The 24,149-nt window shown below is 38.7% G+C and overlaps 1 protein-coding gene across 1 annotated transcript; it reads left to right on the top strand.

Moving 5' to 3' along the window:
• Positions 1-18,598: 18,598 nt before the first annotated feature.
• On the top strand, positions 18,599-23,204 carry LOC308686503 (uncharacterized protein). Its single transcript, XM_081394930.1, has 4 exons — positions 18,599-18,667; positions 19,036-19,121; positions 22,158-22,180; positions 22,484-23,204. Exons 1-4 carry the CDS (start codon positions 18,607-18,609, stop codon positions 22,695-22,697), a joined length of 384 nt encoding a protein of 127 aa, XP_081251056.1. The 5' UTR covers positions 18,599-18,606; the 3' UTR covers positions 22,698-23,204.
• Positions 23,205-24,149: the final 945 nt, after the last annotated feature.

Consider the following 24,149-nt stretch of genomic DNA (forward strand, 5'->3'; position numbering starts at 1 on the left):
CAAACCGTAAGGCGAAACCTAGCATGTTTGGTATCGTAGGACTCGGCAACGATTCAGGAGTCTAAAAAGATGAGTTTCGTGAAAATAAGTCGACCACACCCAAAGTTATAAGCATTTGAAAAAAAAAATTCACCACTAGGTGGCGCTGTTTCGAAACTTCTCAGGCTCATTCAGGGCATTGTGCTGATGACCCATACCACGTTTCGTAACAATCCGTTCATGCGTTCATAAAATACAGAATTTTAGCACAAAATTCAAAATGGCCGACAGCCAAAATGACCGATATGGTCAAATTGGATATCAGTCGACTCGGCATGTTGCCCTGAATCTAACGAGACCAATTTTATGATTTTTGGACAAACTGTTCAGAAGTTATAAGCAAAAATAGCCATTTTTCATATCTCCGGACCAGTAGGTGGCGCTGCGCCGAAACACAGCATGTAGCCTCAGGTCATGCTTGTGAGTACAAGTACCAAGTTTGGTCTGAATACGATAAACCGTTGCGGAGATACGGCCTTACGACTGTTTTTGCTAGCGCTACGTAAAATGTATTTGTGCGTTTATCGAAAACGGTTTGACGAATCCATTTGAATTCCATAACTTTTTGTCAGCACTACCTGAAGATGATCTGGTTCAATTTTCGTGCAAATCGGACAAACCGTCTAGGACGAGTTCGAAAAAGTAGCTTTTTTTGAAAATTCAAGATGGCGGCCATATTTTTATGACGGAAAATGACGTCATAGGGTGCAATCGAATCGCCATGAGCTCAGGAATCAGAGGAAAAAAGAATTTCGCTGATTGGCCTTACGGTTCAAAAGTTATTAGCAAAATAAAAGTGAAACTTTGGACAGGTGGTGGCGCTAGAGGGAATGACTTAGAAACACCAAAATTGGTGTATTTAATGTTGAGACGGTCCTCTATCAGAATGTCAAACCAAAACAACTTTCCCGCAATCGGTTCTATGGGCTGCCATAGACTCCCATGGCGGAAGAATAATAATAATAATAAATATAGCTGCAAGCAGCAATTACCGGGGCCAAGCAGAATAAGACGACAAGACATGCCGACATGTCTGAAAGTGTCAGACCAACTGCAACAATGAGCAATTAAAGACATTTAAAGAGGATTTTAGACGAAATGGCTGAAAAATCATAGAAACAGTAATTAAAAATATGATTTAATGGATTATCACTTTCGACAAATAGGTGGCGCAGTTACAAAACTGATGTGATGTGGTCAGAGTGAGGAGACAATGACACATACAAAGTTTGGTGTCAATATGTCAAGGCATTGCAGAGATAAAGCCTGAATAGTGCTATTAGCATCATGCCTCAAATTTGCTGCTGCGCTATACGAAAACGGTTTCGTCAATTGACACGAAATCCATAACTTTTAGTCGGCACAGTCTGGGGATGATACGATTCGATTTTGGTGAAAATCGGACAAACGGTGTGGGAGGAGTTCGAAAAAGTAGGTTTTGAATGAAAATAGCATTTTATCTCACAAAACTGTATTGAAGTCAATGGGAATTTCATGTTTTGTTCTATTATAGCGCCACCAAGAGGCTCAGTCCCACAATTTTTTTTACGTGTCCTCAGAGTGAGCCCATACATATGTGTGTCAGTTTTGGTGAAAATATCTCAATTTGCTTTAGAGTTATAAACATTTATATGAAAAAACACGTAAAAAATGACTGACACATGACTTTGTTTGAATTTTACTACCCCTAAACATCAATATTTTCGCATTTGGGCATTGGCGTATAGCTATCGACCTATGTTTCCAAACTTCTGACGGTGGTTTCGTCTCGATCGGACAAGCGGTTTCGAAGATATAGCCTAATGTTTTTTAAGCGCTAAATCACAACGCTACACAAACCGTAAGGCGAAACCTAGCATGTTTGGTATCGTAGGACTCGGCAAGGTTTCAGGAGTCTAATTAGATGAGTCTCGTGAAAATAAGTCGACCGCACCCAAAGTTATAAGCATTTGAAAAAAAAAATTCCCCACTAGGTGGCGCTGTTTCGAAACTTCTCACACTCCTTCAGGACATCGTGCTGATGACCCATGCCAAGTTTCGTAACAATCCGTTCATGCGTTCATAAAATACAGCATTTTAGCACATAATTCAAAATGGCCGACAGTCAAAATGGCCGATATGGTAAAATTGGATATCAGTCGACTCGGCATGTCGCCCTGAATCTAACGAGACCAATTTTATGATTTTTGGACAAACTGTTCAGAAGTTATAAGCAAAAATAGCCATTTTTCATATCTCCGGACCAGTAGGTGGCGCTGCGCCGAAACGCAGCATGTAGCCTCAGGTCATGCTTGTGATGACATGTACCAAGTTTGGTCTGAATACGATAAACCGTTGCAGAGATACAGCCTTACGACTGTTTTTGCAGGCGCTACGTAAAATTTGTTCGTGCGTTTATTGAAAATGGTTTGACGAATCAATTTGAATTCCATAACTTTTGGTCAGCACTGCCTGAAGATGATCTGGTTCAATTTTCGTGCAAATCGGACAAACCGTCTAGGACGAGTTCGAAAAAGTAGGTTTTTCGAATGAATCAAAATGGCGGCCATATTTTTATTACAGAAAATGAAGTCATAGGATGCAATCGAATCGGCATGAGCTCAGGAATCAGAGGAAAAAATAATTTTGTTGATTGGCCTTACAGTTCAAAAGTTATTAGCAAAATAAAAGTGAAACTTTGGACAGGTGGTGGCGCTAGAGGGAATGACTTAGAAACACCAAAATTGGTGTATTTAATGTTGGGACTGTGCTCTATCAGAATGTCAAACCAAAACAACTTTCCCGCAATCGGTTCTATGGGCTGCCATAGACTCCAAGAGCGGAAGAAGAAGAAGAAGAAGAAGAAGAAGAAGAAGAATAATAATAATAAGAACGCGAACGGATACAATAGGTGCCTCCGCACCTTCGGTGCTTGGCCCCTAATAATAATAATAATAAGAAACGGAACAGATACAATAGGTGCCTCCGCACCTTCGGTGCTTGGCCCCTAATAAGAACGCGAACAGAAACAATAGGTGCCTCCGCACCTTCGGTGCTTGGCCCCTAAATATAGCTGCAAGCAGCAATTATCGGGGCCAAGCGCAAGCAGATGACAGGATATGCCAACATGGCTGAAGGTGTCAGACCATCTGCAACAATGAGCAATTAAATACATTTAAAGAGGATTTTAGGCGAAATGGCTGAAAAATCATATAAAAAGTCATTCAAAATATGATTTAATGGATTATCACTTTCGACCAATAGGTGGCGCAGTTACAAATGTGATGTGATGTGGTCAGAGTGAAGTGACAATGACACATACAAAGTTTGGTGTCAATATGTCAAGGCATTGCAGAGATAAAGCCTGAATAGTGCTTTTAGCATCATGCCTCAAGTTTGCTGCTACGCTATACGAAAACGGTTTCGTCTATAGACACGAAATCCATAACTTTTAGTCAGCACAGTCTGGAGATGATACGATTCGATTTTGGTGAAAATTGGACAAACGGTCTAGGAGGAGTTCGAAAAAGTAGGTTTTGAATGAAAATCAAGATGGCGGACAAGAAGTTTGACCAAATAAGGAAAATTTGGTATCTATGTTCTCGGCTTGACCCAAGGAATCTATTAAGACCAGTGGCATTTACATAGGCCGATGTATTCAAAAGTTATTAGCAGTTTTGGAAATGTTGTTATAACTTTTGACCACTAGGTGGCGCTGTCTCTAAATATTTTGGGTACCTTCAGGGGATGGTGCTGATGGCACATTCTGAGTTTCGTAATATTACACCAATGCATTTGTTTAGTATAGCATTTTATTTCACAAAACTGCATTGAAGTCAATGGGAATTTCATGTTTTGTTCTATTATAGCGCCACCAAGAGGCTCAGTCCCACCATTTTTTTTATGTGTCCTCAGAGTGAGCCCATACATATATGTGTCGATTTTGGTGCAAAAATCTCAATTTGCTTCGGAGTTATAGACATTTATATGAAAAAAACACGAAAAAAATGACTGACACATGACTTTGATTGGAAATTAGTACCCCTAAACATCAATATTTTCGCATTTGGGCATTGGCGTATAGCTATCGACCTATGTTTCCAAACTTCTGACGGTGGTTTCGTCTCGATCGGACTAGCGGTTTCAAAGATATAGCCAAATGTTTTTTAAGCGCTAAATCACAACGCTACACAAACCGTAAGGCAAAACCTAGCATGTTTGGTATCGTTGGACTCGGCAATGATTCAGGAGTCTAAAAAGATGAGTTTCGTGAAAATAAGTCGACCACACCCAAAGTTATAAGCATTTGAAAAAAAAAATTCACCACTAGGTGGCGCTGTTTCGAAACTTCTCAGGCTCATTCAGGGCATTGTGCTGATGACCCATACCACGTTTCGTAACAATCCGTTCATGCGTTCATAAAATACAGAATTTTAGCACAAAATTCAAAATGGCCGACAGCCAAAATGACCGATATGGTCAAATTGGATATCAGTCGACTCGGCATGTTGCCCTGAATCTAACGAGACCAATTGTATGATTTTTGGACAAACTGTTCAGAAGTTATAAGCAAAAATAGCCATTTTTCATATCTCCGGACCAGTAGGTGGCGCTGCGCCGAAACACAGCATGTAGCCTCAGGTCATGCTTGTGAGTACAAGTACCAAGTTTGGTCTGAATACGATAAACCGTTGCGGAGATACGGCCTTACGACTGTTTTTGCTAGCGCTACGTAAAATGTATTCGTGCGTTTATCGAAAACGGTTTGACGAATCCATTTGAATTCCATAACTTTTTGTCAGCACTACCTGAAGATGATCTGGTTCAATTTTCGTGCAAATCGGACAAACCGTCTAGGACGAGTTCGAAAAAGTAGCTTTTTTTGAAAATTCAAGATGGCGGCCATATTTTTATGACGGCAAATGACGTCATAGGGTGCAATCGAATCGCCATGAGCTCAGGAATCAGTGGAAAAAAGAATTTCGCTGATTGGCCTTACGGTTCAAAAGTTATTAGCAAAATAAAAGTGAAATTTTGGACAGGTGGTGGCGCTAGAGGGAATGACTTAGAAACACCAAAATTGGTGTATTTAATGTTGAGACGGTCCTCTATCAGAATGTCAAACCAAAACAACTTTCCCGCAATCGGTTCTATGGGCTGCCATAGACTCCCAGTCGGAAGAAGGAAGAATAATAATAATAATAAATATAGCTGCAAGCAGCAATTACCGGGGCCAAGCAGAATAAGACGACAAGACATGCCAACATGTCTGAAAGTGTCAGACCAACTGCAACAATGAGCAATTAAAGACATTTAAAGAGGATTTTAGGCGAAATGGCTGAAAAATCATGTAAAAAGTGATTCAAAATATGATTTAATGGATTGTCACTTTTGACCAAAAGGTGGCGCTGTTACGAAATTGATGTGGTGTGGTCAGAGTAAGGAGACAGTGACACATACAAAGTTTTGTGTCAATATGTCGAGGCATTGCAGATATAAAGCCTGAATAGTCATTTTGGCATCATGCCTCAACTTTGCTGCTGTGCTATACGAAAACGGTTTCATCAATCGACACGAAATCCATAACTTTTTGTCGGCACAGTCTGGAGATGATACGATTCGATTTTGGTGAAAATCGGACAAACGGTCTAGGAGGAGTTCGAAAAAGTAGGTTTTGAATGAAAATCAAGATGGCGGACAGGAAGTTTGGCCAAATAAGGAAAACTTGGTATCTATGTTCTCGGCTTGACCCAAGGAATCTATTAAGACCCGTGCCATTTCAATAGCCAGATTTATTCAAAAGTTATTAGCCTTTTTGGAAATGTTGTAATAACTTTTGACCACTAGGTGGCGCTGTCTTGAAATATTTTGGTTGCCTTCAGGGGATGGTGCTGATGACACAATCTGAGTTTCGTAATATTACACCAATGCATTTGTTTAGTATAGCATTTTATTTCACAAAACTGTATTGAAGTCAATGGGAATTTCATATTTTGTTCAATTATAGCGCCACCAAGAGGCTCAGTCCCACAATTTTTTTTACGTGTCCTCAGAGTGAGCCCATACATATGTGTGTCAATTTTGGTGAAAATATCTCAATTCGCTTCGGAGTTATAGACATTTATATGAAAAAACACGAAAAAAATGACTGACACATGACTTTGATTGGAAATTAGTACCCCTAAACATCAATATTTTCGCATTTGGGCATTGACGTATAGCTATCGACCTATGTTTCCAAACTTCTGACGGTGGTTTCGTCTCGATCGGACTAGCGGTTTCAAAGATATAGCCAAATGTTTTTTAAGCGCTAAATCACAACGCTACACAAACCGTAAGGCGAAACCTAGCATGTTTGGTATCGTAGGACTCGGCAACGATTCAGGAGTCTAAAAAGATGAGTTTCCTGAAAATAAGTTGACCACACCCAAAGCTATAAGCATTTGAAAAAAAAAAATCACCACTAGGTGGCGCTGTTTCGAAACTTCTCAGGCTCATTCAGGGCATCGTGCTGATGACCCATACCACGTTTCGTAACAATCCGTTCATGCGTTCATAAAATACAGAATTTTAGCACAAAATTCAAAATGGCCGACAGCCAAAATGACCGATATGGCAAAATTGGATATCAGTCGACTCGGCATGTTGCCCTGAATCTAACGAGACCAATTGTATGATTTTTGGACAAACTGTTCAGAAGTTATAAGCAAAAATAGGCATTTTTCATATCTCCGGACCAGTAGGTGGCGCTGCGCCGAAACACAGCATGTAGCCTCAGGTCATGCTTGTGAGTACAAGTACCAAGTTTGGTCTGAATACGATAAACCGTTGCGGAGATACGGCCTTATGACTGTTTTTGCTAGCGCTACGTAAAATGTATTTGTGCGTTTATTGAAAACGGTTTGACGAATCCATTTGAATTCCATAACTTTTTGTCAGCACTACCTGAAGATGATCTGGTTCAATTTTCGTGCAAATCGGACAAACCGTCTAGGACGAGTTCGAAAAAGTAGCTTTTTTTGAAAATTCAAGATGGCGGCCATATTTTTATGACGGCAAATGACGTCATAGGGTGCAATCGAATCGCCATGAGCTCAGGAATCAGAGGAAAAAAGAATTTCGCTGATTGGCCTTACGGTTCAAAAGTTATTAGCAAAATAAAAGTGAAACTTTGGACAGGTGGTGGCGCTAGAGGGAATGACTTAGAAACACCAAAATTGGTGTATTTAATGTTGAGACGGTCCTCTATCAGAATGTCAAACCAAAACAACTTTCCCGCAATCGGTTCTATGGGCTGCCATAGACTCCCATGGCGGAAGAATAATAATAATAATAATAATAATAAATATAGCTGCAAGCAGCAATTACCGGGGCCAAGCAGAATAAGACGACAAGACATGCCAACATGTCTGAAAGTGTCAGACCAACTGCAACAATGAGCAATTAAAGACATTTAAAGAGGATTTTAGGCGAAATGGCTGAAAAATCATGTAAAAAGTGATTCAAAATATGATTTAATGGATTGTCACTTTTGACCAAAAGGTGGCGCTGTTACGAAATTGATGTGGTGTGGTCAGAGTAAGGAGACAGTGACACATACAAAGTTTTGTGTCAATATGTCGAGGCATTGCAGATATAAAGCCTGAATAGTCATTTTGGCATCATGCCTCAACTTTGCTGCTGTGCTATACGAAAACGGTTTCATCAATCGACACGAAATCCATAACTTTTTGTCGGCACAGTCTGGAGATGATACGATTCGATTTTGGTGAAAATCGGACAAACGGTCTAGGAGGAGTTCGAAAAAGTAGGTTTTGAATGAAAATCAAGATGGCGGACAGGAAGTTTGGCCAAATAAGGAAAACTTGGTATCTATGTTCTCGGCTTGACCCAAGGAATCTATTAAGAACCGTGGAATTTCAATAGCCAGATTTATTCAAAAGTTATTAGCCTTTTTGGAAATTTTGTTATAACTTTTGACCACTAGGTGGCGCTGTCTTGAAATATTTTGGTTGCCTTCAGGGGATGGTGCTGATGACACAATCTGAGTTTCGTAATATTACACCAATGCATTTGTTTAGTATAGCATTTTATTTCACAAAACTGTATTGAAGTCAATGGGAATTTCATATTTTGTTCAATTATAGCGCCACCAAGAGGCTCAGTCCCACAATTTTTTTTACGTGTCCTCAGAGTGAGCCCATACATATGTGTGTCAATTTTGGTGAAAATATCTCAATTCGCTTCGGAGTTATAGACATTTATATGAAAAAACACGAAAAAAATGACTGACACATGACTTTGATTGGAAATTAGTACCCCTAAACATCAATATTTTCGCATTTGGGCATTGGCGTATAGCTATCGACCTATGTTTCCAAACTTCTGACGGTGGTTTCGTCTCGATCGGACTAGCGGTTTCAAAGATATAGCCAAATGTTTTTTAAGCGCTAAATCACAACGCTACACAAACCGTAAGGCGAAACCTAGCATGTTTGGTATCGTAGGACTCGGCAACGATTCAGGAGTCTAAAAAGATGAGTTTCGTGAAAATAAGTCGACCACACCCAAAGTTATAAGCATTTGAAAAAAAAAATTCACCACTAGGTGGCGCTGTTTCGAAACTTCTCAGGCTCATTCAGGGCATTGTGCTGATGACCCATACCACGTTTCGTAACAATCTGTTCATGCGTTCATAAAATACAGAATTTTAGCACAAAATTCAAAATGGCCGACAGCCAAAATGACCGATATGGTCAAATTGGATATCAGTCGACTCGGCATGTTGCCCTGAATCTAACGAGACCAATTGTATGATTTTTGGACAAACTGTTCAGAAGTTATAAGCAAAAATAGCCATTTTTCATATCTCCGGACCAGTAGGTGGCGCTGCGCCGAAACACAGCATGTAGCCTCAGGTCATGCTTGTGAGTACAAGTACCAAGCTTGGTCTGAATACGATAAACCGTTGCGGAGATACGGCCTTACGACTGTTTTTGCTAGCGCTACGTAAAATGTATTCGTGCGTTTATCGAAAACGGTTTGACGAATCCATTTGAATTCCATAACTTTTTGTCAGCACTACCTGAAGATGATCTGGTTCAATTTTCGTGCAAATCGGACAAACCGTCTAGGACGAGTTCGAAAAAGTAGCTTTTTTTGAAAATTCAAGATGGCGGCCATATTTTTATGACGGCAAATGACGTCATAGGGTGCAATCGAATCGCCATGAGCTCAGGAATCAGAGGAAAAAAGAATTTCGCTGATTGGCCTTTTGGTTCAAAAGTTATTAGCAAAATAAAAGTGAAACTTTGGACAGGTGGTGGCGCTAGAGGGAATGACTTAGAAACACCAAAATTGGTGTATTTAATGTTGAGACGGTCCTCTATCAGAATGTCAAACCAAAACAACTTTCCCGCAATCGGTTCTATGGGCTGCCATAGACTCCCATGGCGGAAGAATAATAATAATAAATATAGCTGCAAGCAGCAATTACCGGGGCCAAGCAGAATAAGACGACAAGACATTTCGACATGTCTGAAAGTGTCAGACCAACTGCAACAATGAGCAATTAAAGACATTTAAAGAGGATTTTAGACAAAATGGCTGAAAAATCATAGAAACAGTAATTAAAAATATGATTTAATGGATTATCACTTTCGACAAATAGGTGACACAGTTACAAAACTGATGTGATGTGGTCAGAGTGAGGAGACAATGACACATACAAAGTTTGGTGTCAATATGTCAAGGCATTGCAGAGATAAAGCCTGAATAGTGCTATTAGCATCATGCCTCAAATTTGCTGCTGCGCTATACGAAAACGGTTTCGTCAATTGACACGAAATCCATAACTTTTAGTCGGCACAGTCTGGGGATGATACGATTCGATTTTGGTGAAAATCGGACAAACGGTGTGGGAGGAGTTCGAAAAAGTAGATTTTGAATGAAAATAGCATTTTATCTCACAAAACTGTATTGAAGTCAATGGGAATTTCATGTTTTGTTCTATTATAGCGCCACCAAGAGGCTCAGTCCCACAATTTTTTTTACGTGTCCTCAGAGTGAGCCCATACATATGTGTGTCAGTTTTGGTGAAAATATCTCAATTTGCTTTAGAGTTATAAACATTTATATGAAAAAACACGTAAAAAATGACTGACACATGACTTTGTTTGAATTTTACTACCCCTAAACATCAATATTTTCGCATTTGGGCATTGGCGTATAGCTATCGACCTATGTTTCCAAACTTCTGACGGTGGTTTCGTCTCGATCGGACAAGCGGTTTCGAAGATATAGCCTAATGTTTTTTAAGCGCTAAATCACAACGCTACACAAACCGTAAGGCGAAACCTAGCATGTTTGGTATCGTAGGACTCGGCAAGGTTTCAGGAGTCTAATTAGATGAGTCTTGTGAAAATAAGTCGACCAAACCCAAAGTTATAAGCGTTTGAAAAAAAAATTTCACCACTAGGTGGCGCTGTTTCGAAACTTCTCACGCTCCTTCAGGACATCGTGCTGATGACCCATGCCAAGTTTTGTAACAATCCGTTAATGCGTTCCTAAAATACAGCATTTTAGCACATAATTCAAAATGGCCGACAGTCAAAATGGCCGATATGGTAAAATTGGATATCAGTCGACTCAGCATGTTGCCCTGAATCTAACGAGACCAATTTTATGATTTTTGGACAAACAGTTCAGAAGTTATAAGCAAAAATAGCCATTTTTCATATCTCCGGACCAGTAGGTGGCGCTGCGCCGAAACGCAGCATGTAGCCTCAGGTCATGCTTGTGATGACATGTACCAAGTTTGGTCTGAATACGATAAACCGTTGCGGAGATACAGCCTTACGACTGTTTTTGCAGGCGCTACGTAAAATTTGTTCGAGCGTTTATCGAAAACGGTTTGACGAATCAATTTGAATTCCATAACTTTTTGTCAGCACTCCCTGAAGATGATCTGGTTCAATTTTCGTGCAAATCGGACAAACCGTCTAGGACGAGTTCGAAAAAGTAGGTTTTTCGAATGATTCAAAATGGCGGCCATATTTTTATTACGGAAAATTAAGTAATAGGATGCAATCGAATCGGCATGAGCTCAGGAATCAGATGAAAAAAGAATTTTGTTGATTGGCCTTACGGTTCAAAAGTTATTAGTAAGATAAAAGTGAAACTTTGGACAGGTGGTGGCGCTAGAGGGAATGACTTAGAAACACAAAAATTGGTGTATTTAATGTTGGGACTGTCCTCTATCAGAATGTCAAACCAAAACAACTTTCCCGCAATCGGTTCTATGGGCTGCCATAGACTCCAAGAGCGGAAGAAGAAGAAGAAGAAGAAGAATAATAATAATAAGAACGCGAACGGATACAATAGGTGCCTCCGCACCTTCGGTGCTTGGCCCCCAAATATAGCTGCAAGCAGCAATTACCGGGGCCAAGCAGAATAAGACGACAAGACATGCCAACATGTCTGAAAGTGTCAGACCAACTGCAACAATGAGCAATTAAAGACATTTAAAGAGGATTTTAGGCGAAATGGCTGAAAAATCATGTAAAAAGTGATTCAAAATATGATTTAATGGATTGTCACTTTTTACCAAAAGGTGGCGCTGTTAAGAAATTGATGTGGTGTGGTCAGAGTAAGGAGACAGTGACACATACAAAGTTGTGTGTCAATATGTCGAGGCATTGCAGATATAAAGCCTGAATAGTCATTTTGGCATCATGCCTCAACTTTGCTGCTGTGCTATACGAAAACGGTTTCATCAATCGACACGAAATCCATAACTTTTTGTCGGCACAGTCTGGAGATGATACGATTCGATTTTGGTGAAAATCGGACAAACGGTCTAGGAGGAGTTCGAAAAAGTAGGTTTTGAATGAAAATCAAGATGGCGGACAGGAAGTTTGGCCAAATAAGGAAAACTTGGTATCTATGTTCTCGGCTTGACCCAAGGAATCTATTAAGACCCGTGGCATTTCAATAGCCAGATTTATTCAAAAGTTATTAGCCTTTTTGGAAATTTTGTTATAACTTTTGACCACTAGGTGGCGCTGTCTTGAAATATTTTGGTTGCCTTCAGGGGATGGTGCTGATGACACAATCTGAGTTTCGTAATATTACACCAATGCATTTGTTTAGTATAGCATTTTATTTCACAAAACTGTATTGAAGTCAATGGGAATTTCATATTTTGTTCAATTATAGCGCCACCAAGAGGCTCAGTCCCACAATTTTTTTTACGTGTCCTCAGAGTGAGCCCATACATATGTGTGTCAATTTTGGTGAAAATATCTCAATTCGCTTCGGAGTTATAGACATTTATATGAAAAAACACGAAAAAAATGACTGACACATGACTTTGATTGGAAATTAGTACCCCTAAACATCAATATTTTCGCATTTGGGCATTAGCGTATAGCTATCGACCTATGTTTCCAAACTTCTGACGGTGGTTTCGTCTCGATCGGACTAGCGGTTTCAAAGATATAGCCAAATGTTTTTTAAGCGCTAAATCACAACGCTACACAAACCGTAAGGCGAAACCTAGCATGTTTGGTATCGTAGGACTCGGCAACGATTCAGGAGTCTAAAAAGATGAGTTTCGTGAAAATAAGTCGACCACACCCAAAGTTATAAGCATTTGGAAAAAAAAATTCACCACTAGGTGGCGCTGTTTCGAAACTTCTCAGGCTCATTCAGGGCATTGTGCTGATGACCCATACCACGTTTCGTAACAATCCGTTCATGCGTTCATAAAATACAGAATTTTAGCACAAAATTCAAAATGGCCGACAGCCAAAATGACCGATATGGTCAAATTGGATATCAGTCGACTCGGCATGTTGCCCTGAATCTAACGAGACCAATTTTATGATTTTTGGACAAACTGTTCAGAAGTTATAAGCAAAAATAGCCATTTTTCATATCTCCGGACCAGTAGGTGGCACTGCGCCGAAACACAGCATGTAGCCTCAGGTCATGCTTGTGAGTACAAGTACCAAGTTTGGTCTGAATACGATAAACCGTTGCGGAGATATGGCCTTACGACTGTTTTTGCTGGCGCTACGTAAAATGTATTCGTGCGTTTATCGAAAACGGTTTGACGAATCAATTTGAATTCCATAACTTTTTGTCAGCACTACCTTAAGATGATCTGGTTCAATTTTCGTGCAAATCGGACAAACCGTCTAGGACGAGTTCGAAAAAGTAGCTTTTTTTGAAAATTCAAGATGGCGGCCATATTTTTATGACGGAAAATGACGTCATAGGGTGCAATCGAATCGCCATGAGCTCAGGAATCAGAGGAAAAAAGAATTTCGCTGATTGGCCTTACGGTTCAAAAGTTATTAGCAAAATAAAAGTGAAACTTTGGACAGGTGGTGGCGCTAGAGGGAATGACTTAGAAACACCAAAATTGGTGTATTTAATGTTGAGACGGTCCTCTATCAGAATGTCAAACCAAAACAACTTTCCCGCAATCGGTTCTATGGGCTGCCATAGACTCCCATGGCGGAAGAATAATAATAATAATAATAATAATAATAATAATAAGAAACGGAACAGATACAATAGGTGCCTCCGCACCTTCGGTGCTTGGCCCCTAATAATAATAATAATAAATATAGCTGCAAGCAGCAATTACCGGGGCCAAGCAGAATAAGACGACAAGACATTTCGACATGTCTGAAAGTGTCAGACCAACTGCAACAATGAGCAATTAAAGACATTTAAAGAGGATTTTAGACAAAATGGCTGAAAAATCATAGAAACAGTAATTAAAAATATGATTTAATGGATTATCACTTTCGACAAATAGGTGGCACAGTTACAAAACTGATGTGATGTGGTCAGAGTGAGGAGACAATGACACATACAAAGTTTGGTGTCAATATGTCAAGGCATTGCAGAGATAAAGCCTGAATAGTGCTATTAGCATCATGCCTCAAATTTGCTGCTGCGCTATACGAAAACGGTTTCGTGAATTGACACGAAATCCATAACTTTTAGTCGGCACAGTCTGGGGATGATACGATTCGATTTTGGTGAAAATCGGACAAACGGTGTGGGAGGAGTTCGAAAAAGTAGATTTTGAATGAAAATAGCATTTTATCTCACAAAACTGTATTGAAGTCAATGGGAATTTCATGTTTTGTTCTATTATAGCGCCACCAAGAGGCTCAGTCCCAGCAATTTTTTTTTACGTGTCCTCAGAGTGAGCCCATACATATGTGTGTCAGTTTTGGTGAAAATATCTCAATTTGCTTTAGAGTTATAAACATTTATATGAAAAAACACGTAAAAAATGACTGACACATGACTTTGTTTGAATTTTACTACCCCTAAACATCAATATTTTCACATTTGGGCATTGGCGTATAGCTATCGACCTATGTTTCCAAACTTCTGACGGTGGTTTCGTCTCGATCGGACAAGCGGTTTCGAAGATATAGCCTAATGTTTTTTAAGCGCTAAATCACAACGCTACACAAACCGTAAGGCGAAACCTAGCATGTTTGGTATCGTAGGACTCGGCAAGGTTTCAGGAGTCTAATTAGATGAGTCTTGTGAAAATAAGTCGACCAAACCCAAAGTTATAAGCGTTTGAAAAAAAAATTTCACCACTAGGTGGCGCTGTTTCGAAACTTCTCACGCTCCTTCAGGACATCGTGCTGATGACCCATGCCAAGTTTTGTAACAATCCGTTAATGCGTTCCTAAAATACAGCATTTTAGCACATAATTCAAAATGGCCGACAGTCAAAATGGCCGATATGGTAAAATTGGATATCAGTCGACTCAGCATGTTGCCCTGAATCTAACGAGACCAATTTTATGATTTTTGGACAAACAGTTCAGAAGTTATAAGCAAAAATAGCCATTTTTCATATCTCCGGACCAGTAGGTGGCGCTGCGCCGAAACGCAGCATGTAGCCTCAGGTCATGCTTGTGATGACATGTACCAAGTTTGGTCTGAATACGATAAACCGTTGCGGAGATACAGCCTTACGACTGTTTTTGCAGGTGCTACGTAAAATTTGTTCGAGCGTTTATCGAAAACGGTTTGACGAATCAATTTGAATTCCATAACTTTTTGTCAGCACTCCCTGAAGATGATCTGGTTCAATTTTCGTGCAAATCGGACAAACCGTCTAGGACGAGTTCGAAAAAGTAGGTTTTTCGAATGATTCAAAATGGCGGCCATATTTTTATTACGGAAAATTAAGTAATAGGATGCAATCGAATCGGCATGAGCTCAGGAATCAGATGAAAAAAGAATTTTGTTGATTGGCCTTACGGTTCAAAAGTTATTAGCAAGATAAAAGTGAAACTTTGGACAGGTGGTGGCGCTAGAGGGAATGACTTAGAAACACAAAAATTGGTGTATTTAATGTTGGGACTGTCCTCTATCAGAATGTCAAACCAAAACAACTTTCCCGCAATCGGTTCTATGGGCTGCCATAGACTCCAAGAGCGGAAGAAGAAGAAGAAGAAGAAGAATAATAAATATAGCTGCAAGCAGCAATTATCGGGGCCAAGCGCAAGCAGATGACAGGATATGCCAACTTGGCTGAAGGTGTCAGACCAACTGGAACAATGAGCAATTAAATACATTTAAAGAGGATTTTAGATGAAATGGCTGAAAAATCATATGAAAAGTAATTTAGAATATGATTTAATGGATTATCACTTTTGACCAATAGGTGGAGCAGTTACAAAACTGATGTGATGTGGTCAGTGTGAAGTGACAATGACACATAACTAGTTTGGTGTTAATATGTCAAGGCATTGCAGAGATAAAGCCTGAATAGTGCTTTTAGCATCATGCCTCAACTTTGCTGCTGCGCTATATGAAAACAGTTTCGTCAATCGACACGAAATACATAACTTTTAGTCGGCACGGTCTGGAGATGATACGATTCGATTTTGGTGAAATTCGGACAAACGGTCTAGGAGGAGTACGAAAAAGTATGATTTTAGGCGAAATGGCTGAAAAATCATATAAAAAGTAATTAAAAATATGATTTAATGGATTATCACTTTTGACCAGTAGGTGGCGCAGTCACAAAACTGATGTGATGTGGTCAGAGTGAAGTGACAATGAGACATGCAAAGTTTGGTGTCAAAAACAAAGTCCTGCCGTTTGGCCTGTTCTGGCTAAAGCGCGAGTACTGCGTCGAGCGTGGACCTCCGGTCTCTTATGCCTCAAGGTAGATCAAAAATGCATCTCAGCTCTGAAACCTTGGAAAGCGACCGACTGGTACAGGTCAGGTGTAAGCCTGGGGACTTCCTCGAGTGTGAAGGTAGTGTCCAAGGACGCCTCCACCTCGGGATGGGGAGCGCTGCTCGAGGGCAGACCGTTCTTTGGCCAGTGGTCAGAACGGGAAAAGCTTCTACACATAAACTGCCTGGAAATTATGGCAGTTGACAATGCGCTGAGGCGTTTTCTGTCCCAAAATAAAAGGATACCGCGTCTTGGTCCGATCGGACAACATGTCGGTGGTGGCCTATATAAATTCCCAAGGAGGTATCAGATCCCGAAGCCTTTACAGGCTGACGGAACGCCTCCTGATCTGGGCTCAGCATAATCTGCGCTTGCTGAGAGCAGCGCACGTGCCAGGTCACCTGAATGTAGGACCAGGCAGACTGTTCAGGAACAATGTTCTGGCAGGGGAATGGTCTTTACATCCGCAGACAGTCCAACTGCTGTGGAAGATATTCGGCAGAGCGAAGGTAGACCCATTTGTGTCTCAGGAAAATGCTCACTGTTCGGACTTTTTCTCCAAGAGCAGGGATGCGCTGGCTCACATCTGGCCCCGCTGCCTGCTCTATGCTTTTCCCCCCGTCACGCTCTTACCGCAGGTATTAGGGCGAATCAGGGAAAACGGATGCGCAGTGCTACTTGTGGCTCCGCTCTGGACGAACCAAGCCTGGTTCCCAGTTCTGATGCAGCTGACGAGCACTGCTCCATGGTTGATACCAGTGAGGAGGGACCTCCTCTTTCAGGCCAAGGGGTTGATCTGGCATCCCTGCATGCTAGCGTAACCTCGGTTCCCTGAGATGATACAGATGCACCAGCAATACCAACTCTAAATGATATAGGCATTAGCTCAATAAAACACCCAGGATGACCTTTAAAAATGTTAGCAATTTACACCGATAAACTTTAAAAACAGTGTGGCTAAGGTGACACCTAATCTATGTCATCCCTGTTACCCCACATGTCAAAACCTGTTACTATACAAAAGTAACAGGCCTGACAGTAACAGGTTTGACAAATTCAAGCTAATTTGCTAATTGCTAGCTATTAGGGCAAGGCCACAAAAGCACATGTTGTACACTTTGAAAGGATATTACTTGTAGATATTGATTACATTAATTTAAATTTATACTTTAACAATCAGTAACAGTTTTGACATTGCATGATGTCCGCACCTCAGTTAAACCTAATAAATCATCAAAATAGAGTATTATAGAAGAGAGAGAGAAACTTGCTTGTGTTCTAACTGTTGGAATAATGAATGAGAGATGATGTAACTTTCTGGAAGTGATGTCACAGGAATGTACCATTATTTTACAAGGGGTGTTTGGTGAGGGTAACAGGCATGACATGAAATCAGGGGATACCGATAAAATTATTTATATTTTATTAAAAATAATGTATATTTATGCCAAAACATTGCTTAACAGTGACACTATACTTAGAAAAATATGAAAATGTGATTGTTGTATAATTTTGTGTTCAATTTGCAAATTAAAAGTCCTGCTGAAAAAGAACAATCACAGGGAGGGACAGGCCAAAAACTTTACCATTATCAGCATAAATGCAATTTTTATTATTTAAAATAATATATAAATGACTTTAATTTAATGTAATCTTGAGGAAATAATACATAGTACTATTATGTTTTTAAATCACAAATTTATTTGTTGTTATAGTAATTCTACGTCTGATTATTTCTCAGGGACACAAAAGGCACCAATTTTGTGGAATGACCACGAACAGCTTACAACGCCTATTTTACTATGTAGATCCTCATCTGCATATCATTTGCATATGATTATTCATACACGTGATAACGTTTAACGGTACAAGACACATTACATTAATAAAAATCAAGTTGTTGCCTATCCTTGCCTTGTTTTTGAATACATACATCAAATAGTGTTAAATACATTTCAGAGAAAGTTTTTCTCAATCTTTTCCACTGGCCGTATTGTATTTTTAATTGATATTTTTAATGGAAACAGATAGGCCTTGGGCATTATTTGCACGAAACTATTTTCTCAGACAATCTGGTATTATCATGATAAGCAGTTTTCTCTGTGGTTAAAACATTAAAACACAGCATGCCAGAGGAAAAGTGTTCAAAAACATTGCATCCACAACAAATATTTCTATTGACTGAATTTGAATATAAAAATGTTGTAACTTCTGAGTAATGATTTCATGTTTAAGTGCAACTGCATTAATATGAATGGCATATTTAATCTAAATGTATATATTAGAAGTAAAACATAGTTTAAATCATTATTTTATTTATTTAAACTGTTATTTGCGTCAGTTTCAAACGGCCCAATGCGCTCGCTGGCGCGGACATTTAAGAAGGGATGGATATTTGCTTCAAGTGACAAGCTTGGTGAGTGAAATTATATTTGTATTATTTTTCTGTATGTTAAATTTTCTTTTGATTTTCTGTCTAAAAGTGACCAAAAAGACAATTAACTCCAGCTCACCATCGGTGTCGCCAATTCCCTTTGTCTCCAGAATGTGCGTACGCACGGCTCAATGTTTGCTTAAAGGTGCGCATATTCTCCCGTCAAGTTTGTTTTTTATAGATCACAACCTTTGCGTGGGAACTGGCGTACGTACGTTTCCAGCCCCGTTTTGTGCGTACGCACGCTTTATAAATGAGACCCCTGGTGAATAAATGGTCAGTTATGTTAATGTAATAAAGTAAAAGTTATGCTATGTATGCAAGGAGGGTAAATGTTTATTCATTCCCAGATCCCAGCCACTGGGGGAGCTGCGACTGTTGGCAGAGAGAACATTTCCGGTTGGTAGGAAGTTATTGTGTTCCCATTTCTCTAACGGTAAGAACGTGCTCTCATGTGTTGTCTATATAATCTTATTAATCAGTATTTATTATTGCTTATTCATAATATATCTAACATAATTTGAAGTATGTGTATATTAGTTGACGTGTATGTTTATTTGTGAGAAATAGGCGTTAGTTGGTGTTTTAATTTAATGAGGTTTGCTCATTGTGGTGTTGTAAAGCTAACGTTAATCTTAACAAAATAGCATGCAAAAGTATTTTAAAATAATCCTATATGTAGTGTGTTGTATAGATGAGGTGTTTTGAAGGTATGATTCGTTTGAAAATATGTTATTCTCGAATCCTGTGGTCGTTGAAGAGAGCATTAACTTTAGTTCAGTACGTGTAGGAATGTGCGTATTTGTACCATTTTGAGAGAGCCTATCATGATTCATAAGAAAACAACACGAAATGCGACAGACTAAAGTGCGTATTGTTCTGTGAGGTAAATATTCCGGTTGTCATTTGTAGTGCGAATGCTTTTTGATCACGTTTAGTGTCCATGTAAACAATATTCAGATTCATTCATCGGAATGAATTCAGATTGTACGAGTTTTGTTCGTAGATGATTAAAATACGTTCACGATCTACTTTTGAAGAAATATATTATCATGCAATAGTAGCACACATTTTATCAGTTTTCTGGCGTTTCCGCCACTGTACAACGCGACGTGCATTGACATCACATGTTAATGCAGAGGTAGAGTTACACTCACGGGACACTGCAATTCACTAAAGGGCATTATTTGCATTTGCATGGTTAAATATTTCATTCGTGTGCTGATGCGCTGTTCATGCGTGTTTCTGAGCGCATTAAACCCGAAGTGTATGTTAGACACTTAAAGCCTGTTAAACAGCGCCTTGGTTAATGGACTAAGTTGTCTTTGTGTCTTATTAAGCCAATACTTGTCAATAAAAGATTTACGTAAACACATTTGGTTTATGACTAAAGTGAAAGCAAGAAAACATTTGAGAGAAAACTGGGTGCGAGTCATGCGTGTATTAGACGCGTCGCGTGCAGGTCTTAAAGTGACAGAGTAGCCTTATAATAAACATGTTTCGGCTTATCATTAAAAGAAAAGTTCACTCAAAAATGATAATTGTGTCATTTTTTACTCATTCTAAATTTGCTCCAAACCTGTATTAATTTCTTTCTTGTGCTGAACACAAAATAAGATATTTTGAATAATGTATCTATCCATAAAGTTGCTGACCTCCATTGAATTGCATAGTAGGGAAAACTATACTAAGGAAGTCAATGGGGACTAGGAGAAAATAACTATTTGCTGTTGACTGAGAACTTTACTAGTAGCTTTAATACGAATCAATCTATAAATACAGTAAAGTCAATTTAGTGTTTTATTTTTGTATTTTAATGTTACTGTTTAACACCTACTGTAGGTGAAAAGTAATAATAATATATAAAGCATTGTTTATTTGAATATTTTGGTGTGTATATGCAATGTGTATCTTTGTTTGTAATTTTTAATAACAAAGAAAATATTGACAACGATTTTTATGTTTGCCACTTTGGCCTAAATGCTTGCAATTATTTTTTTTTGTTACTTTTTGTTACCTTGTAATGTTTTGTTTAAAAAATAGGGAGATTAGTTACTTGCAAAATGGTAAAACCAACATAAAAAGAACTGTGATAAATTTGTTAATTGTGATTTTTTATTTTATTTAAATAATCGTTATATGATATTTTTGCCACATTGGCCACGCTTACGTGCATGTATGTATTATATACTGGTTTGTTATGTTTTAATTTAAGTGTTCATTGGGATCCTGACATTTGTATTGATGTGTTTTGTTTCATTACTGCAACGAAACAGCTGGTTTACAAAATATTATTTGTTATTATTTCTCTACTTCATTCTACTATTAATTCTATACAGACACTATATAGTGTAACAGATACATATGTGTTAGCTTAGCGATGAACAATTAATTGCATTTGTGATATGATGAAATGCATTTTTTTTTAAGTGCAAAGCTGCGATTACAGTCTGGTCCCGTGATGTGCGAGAGTAAACCAGTTTGTATTGCAGATGAAGCATCAACTTGGCACGCTACGCATAACAGTTTGTTTAATTTATGTGATATTGTGTTATAGATTCTCTCCAGCGATTCTATATTGATTAAGATAATTTCAGATTTATGTCTTAGCTTAGTTTTAAAACAGATACATGATGATGCGTGTGCTTTACAAACAACCACATTCTGCTTGTTTCTAATTCCTCTCTGTCACACACACACACACACACGACACCACTCGAACCTTACGAGAAATAATATTTAATGAAGTTTGACGATCTGCGTGATGGCATGCGTAGAAACACGTCTGTGCAAATAAAAGTGTATAGTGTTGCCTCTGTGCTACTTTACGTATTCTAATTATGTAGGCCAGCACTCTTAAATATTATAAATATATGCATTGAGTTGCATTCTGCTCCTATCCTCAATTAAATATTTAAAATTTACTCCATTGGTTTCACATTCAAGGCTTAAGCTAGTCCAAGGGTAAAATGCATGTTTGAGTGATTTTAGACATATCTTAAAATATATATTATATTATCAAAATATATATTATTTAATATCATTGTTTTGTCTCAATATGCACACTAGTAATGTTTTTTCTAGGGCATGTTTATAAAACCTACTTAAATATCATAATTGAACTAAGGCCTAATCCTGGTTTAGGTTAAGCCCTGTCTTTGAAATGATGCCACTGAGATTAATTTGCTTCTAATGTGGAGAATAACTGTGAAATGATTACAATATAAAATCATTAAAAGCTCAAATATTTTTAATAGTGATTATTTGGTGAATGTGTAATGTAGTACATTTTTAATAGATTGAAAAGACTAATTATATATATATTTTTAATGAATTTTATGAGTTTGTCTTTTTAATGAAACAAATACTGATACTCATTGAAATTGATTATTATAATTGATTATCATAATTGGTGACTAATTGTCTATTAATGTTGTGTGAACTGAATTTGAGATTTTTCCTTGTGTTTCAGAAGACTTTCAGAAGTAATCTAAGGTAAGGCCTGGTAAACTATTTTTTATCTATGTGAAAATATAGGTAATACAAGGCATTGTGTAGAAGTTAAATACATGCTTTATTTTACAGTTTACAAGTTAATTGAATCAATTGGTCATTGGTAATTTAGTTATAATGAAAAATTATTTTTGTACCCGTGTATTTTTGTGAATGTAAACACATTTGTAATGTGTTCAGGAGAACGTTTTTGTCAAAAAGGATGTACAAATTAAGGGCACAAATAAATATATATATATATATATATATGTCTGTATATGTCTGTGTGTTTTCATATAATTGCAGATGCCACGTGGAAAGGGTTTCCGTCGGTCCCGGGCGGCAAAGAGGAGGAATGCTGAGCGCGTTCTGCTCACTTCCTCCATGGAGTTGGCTGAGGTTATGCCTCCTCTTGAAAAAAAGGCATCGTTCTCTGGTTCTACTGTCGAGAGCCTGGATTTCCAAAACTTTCCGGCAATTGCCAAAAACTTCCAAATACCTTCCAAAAACCTTCCAATGACTTCCAATAACCTTCCAATGACTTCCAATAACCTTCCAATGACTTCCAATAACCTTTCAATGGGTTCCAATAATTTTTCAATGGTTTACAATAATCCCTCAATGGTTTACAATAACCCCTCAATGGCTTGCAATAATGTTTCAATGGATTCCAATAACCTTCCGATGTGTTCATCTCTTGATGTCGATAACTCTGATTATTTTCCACAGAGAGTCTTACAGGGTTCCTTCCATCAAGCTGATTCCAGATTTGGTTTCAACCGTGGCAGACAGTGTGCAGCAAACAGCATCACAGCAGTCATGATGAGTGTGCTGAAGGATGTGCTGACGTGGACAAGAGATGACCTGGATGCTGTTCTGTTGCATGGAGATGACCTGTACACATCCATGGACTTACAGGGGAAGATCAATGATTCAGCATGGCGTGGTTATGTTGCTGTTCCAGAATTGCCAACTGTGCACACACTCTTCAACACAACATTCTCAATAAAGATGTCAGATTCTCTGAGTGGTGTTTTTGGTAATGATGTGTATGATGGTGCATTGAGAGGTGTGTGCATGTCTATAGAGGATGCACTTCAGAGGGCCCTGTTTCAGTCTGATGCATGTTTGTTGAACATTTATGGCTACATTTGTGCAGTTATAAAGGCAGGGTCAATGTTTGCTGTGGTTGATTCCCATTCACGTGATGATAAAGGTATGGTTAAGTCTAATGCAGGCACAAGCGTAGTAGTTTATTGTGACGACATTTACATGTTGTTTTATCATGTTGATAACCTTGCCACATCACTGAAAGGTCAGGGAGAATCATTTGAAGTGACGGGTGTGACAGCAACAGTAATCGATAAGGCAACGAGTGCTGAGATGCGTTCATGTAGGTCTGGTCAACAAGGCAACGTCGCACAAGTTTCACCTACGAGTGCAGCAGAGCAGAGTAAGTGTGTTGGAGACTCTGGTGAACGAACATGTGCACAGAAACCAGCAACTATGTGCAAATCTGTTAAGACATGTCTGGATTCAAGTAAGAAAGATAAACGGGTGCAGACCACGTCGAAAGTTTCACATGTGAGCAAGTTGCATGACAATGTATTAATGGATGATGTCATTGTTGGACCTACAGTTAATGCCGAGTTAAGTTCCAAACCTTTAACTGTTGAGACAAGGTCATGTAAGTCTGTTAAAAAAAGCGTCACACAAGTTTCACGTACGAGAGCAACAAAGCAGAGTAAGTGTGTCGCAGACACTGGTAAACAAACACGTGTAGACAAACCAGCAACTATGTGCAAATCGGTTGACACCTGTGTGAATTCAAGTAAGAAAAATAGACGTGTACAGACAAAGTCCAAAATTTCACATATAAGCAAGTTACATGATAATTTATTAATGGATGATGATGATATCATTATTGGCCCTACAGTAAATACTGAGTTTAGTTTCAAACCGTTAACATATG

Source organism: Scardinius erythrophthalmus (genome assembly GCF_964197995.2).
Source record: "Scardinius erythrophthalmus genome assembly, contig: HAP1_SCAFFOLD_348, whole genome shotgun sequence".
Lineage (NCBI taxonomy): Eukaryota > Metazoa > Chordata > Actinopteri > Cypriniformes > Leuciscidae > Scardinius > Scardinius erythrophthalmus.

Bases quoted from the DNA above. Each gene is read 5' to 3' on its own strand.
- LOC308686503 (XM_081394930.1), top strand. From the start codon at position 18,607: ATGCGCTCGCTGGCGCGGACATTTAAGAAGGGATGGATATTTGCTTCA. The intron at 19,122-22,157 runs GTAAGAACGTGC...CTTGTGTTTCAG, and splicing joins GTGTTCCCATTTCTCTAACG to AAGACTTTCAGAAGTAATCT. The intron at 22,181-22,483 runs GTAAGGCCTGGT...ATATAATTGCAG, and splicing joins ACTTTCAGAAGTAATCTAAG to ATGCCACGTGGAAAGGGTTT.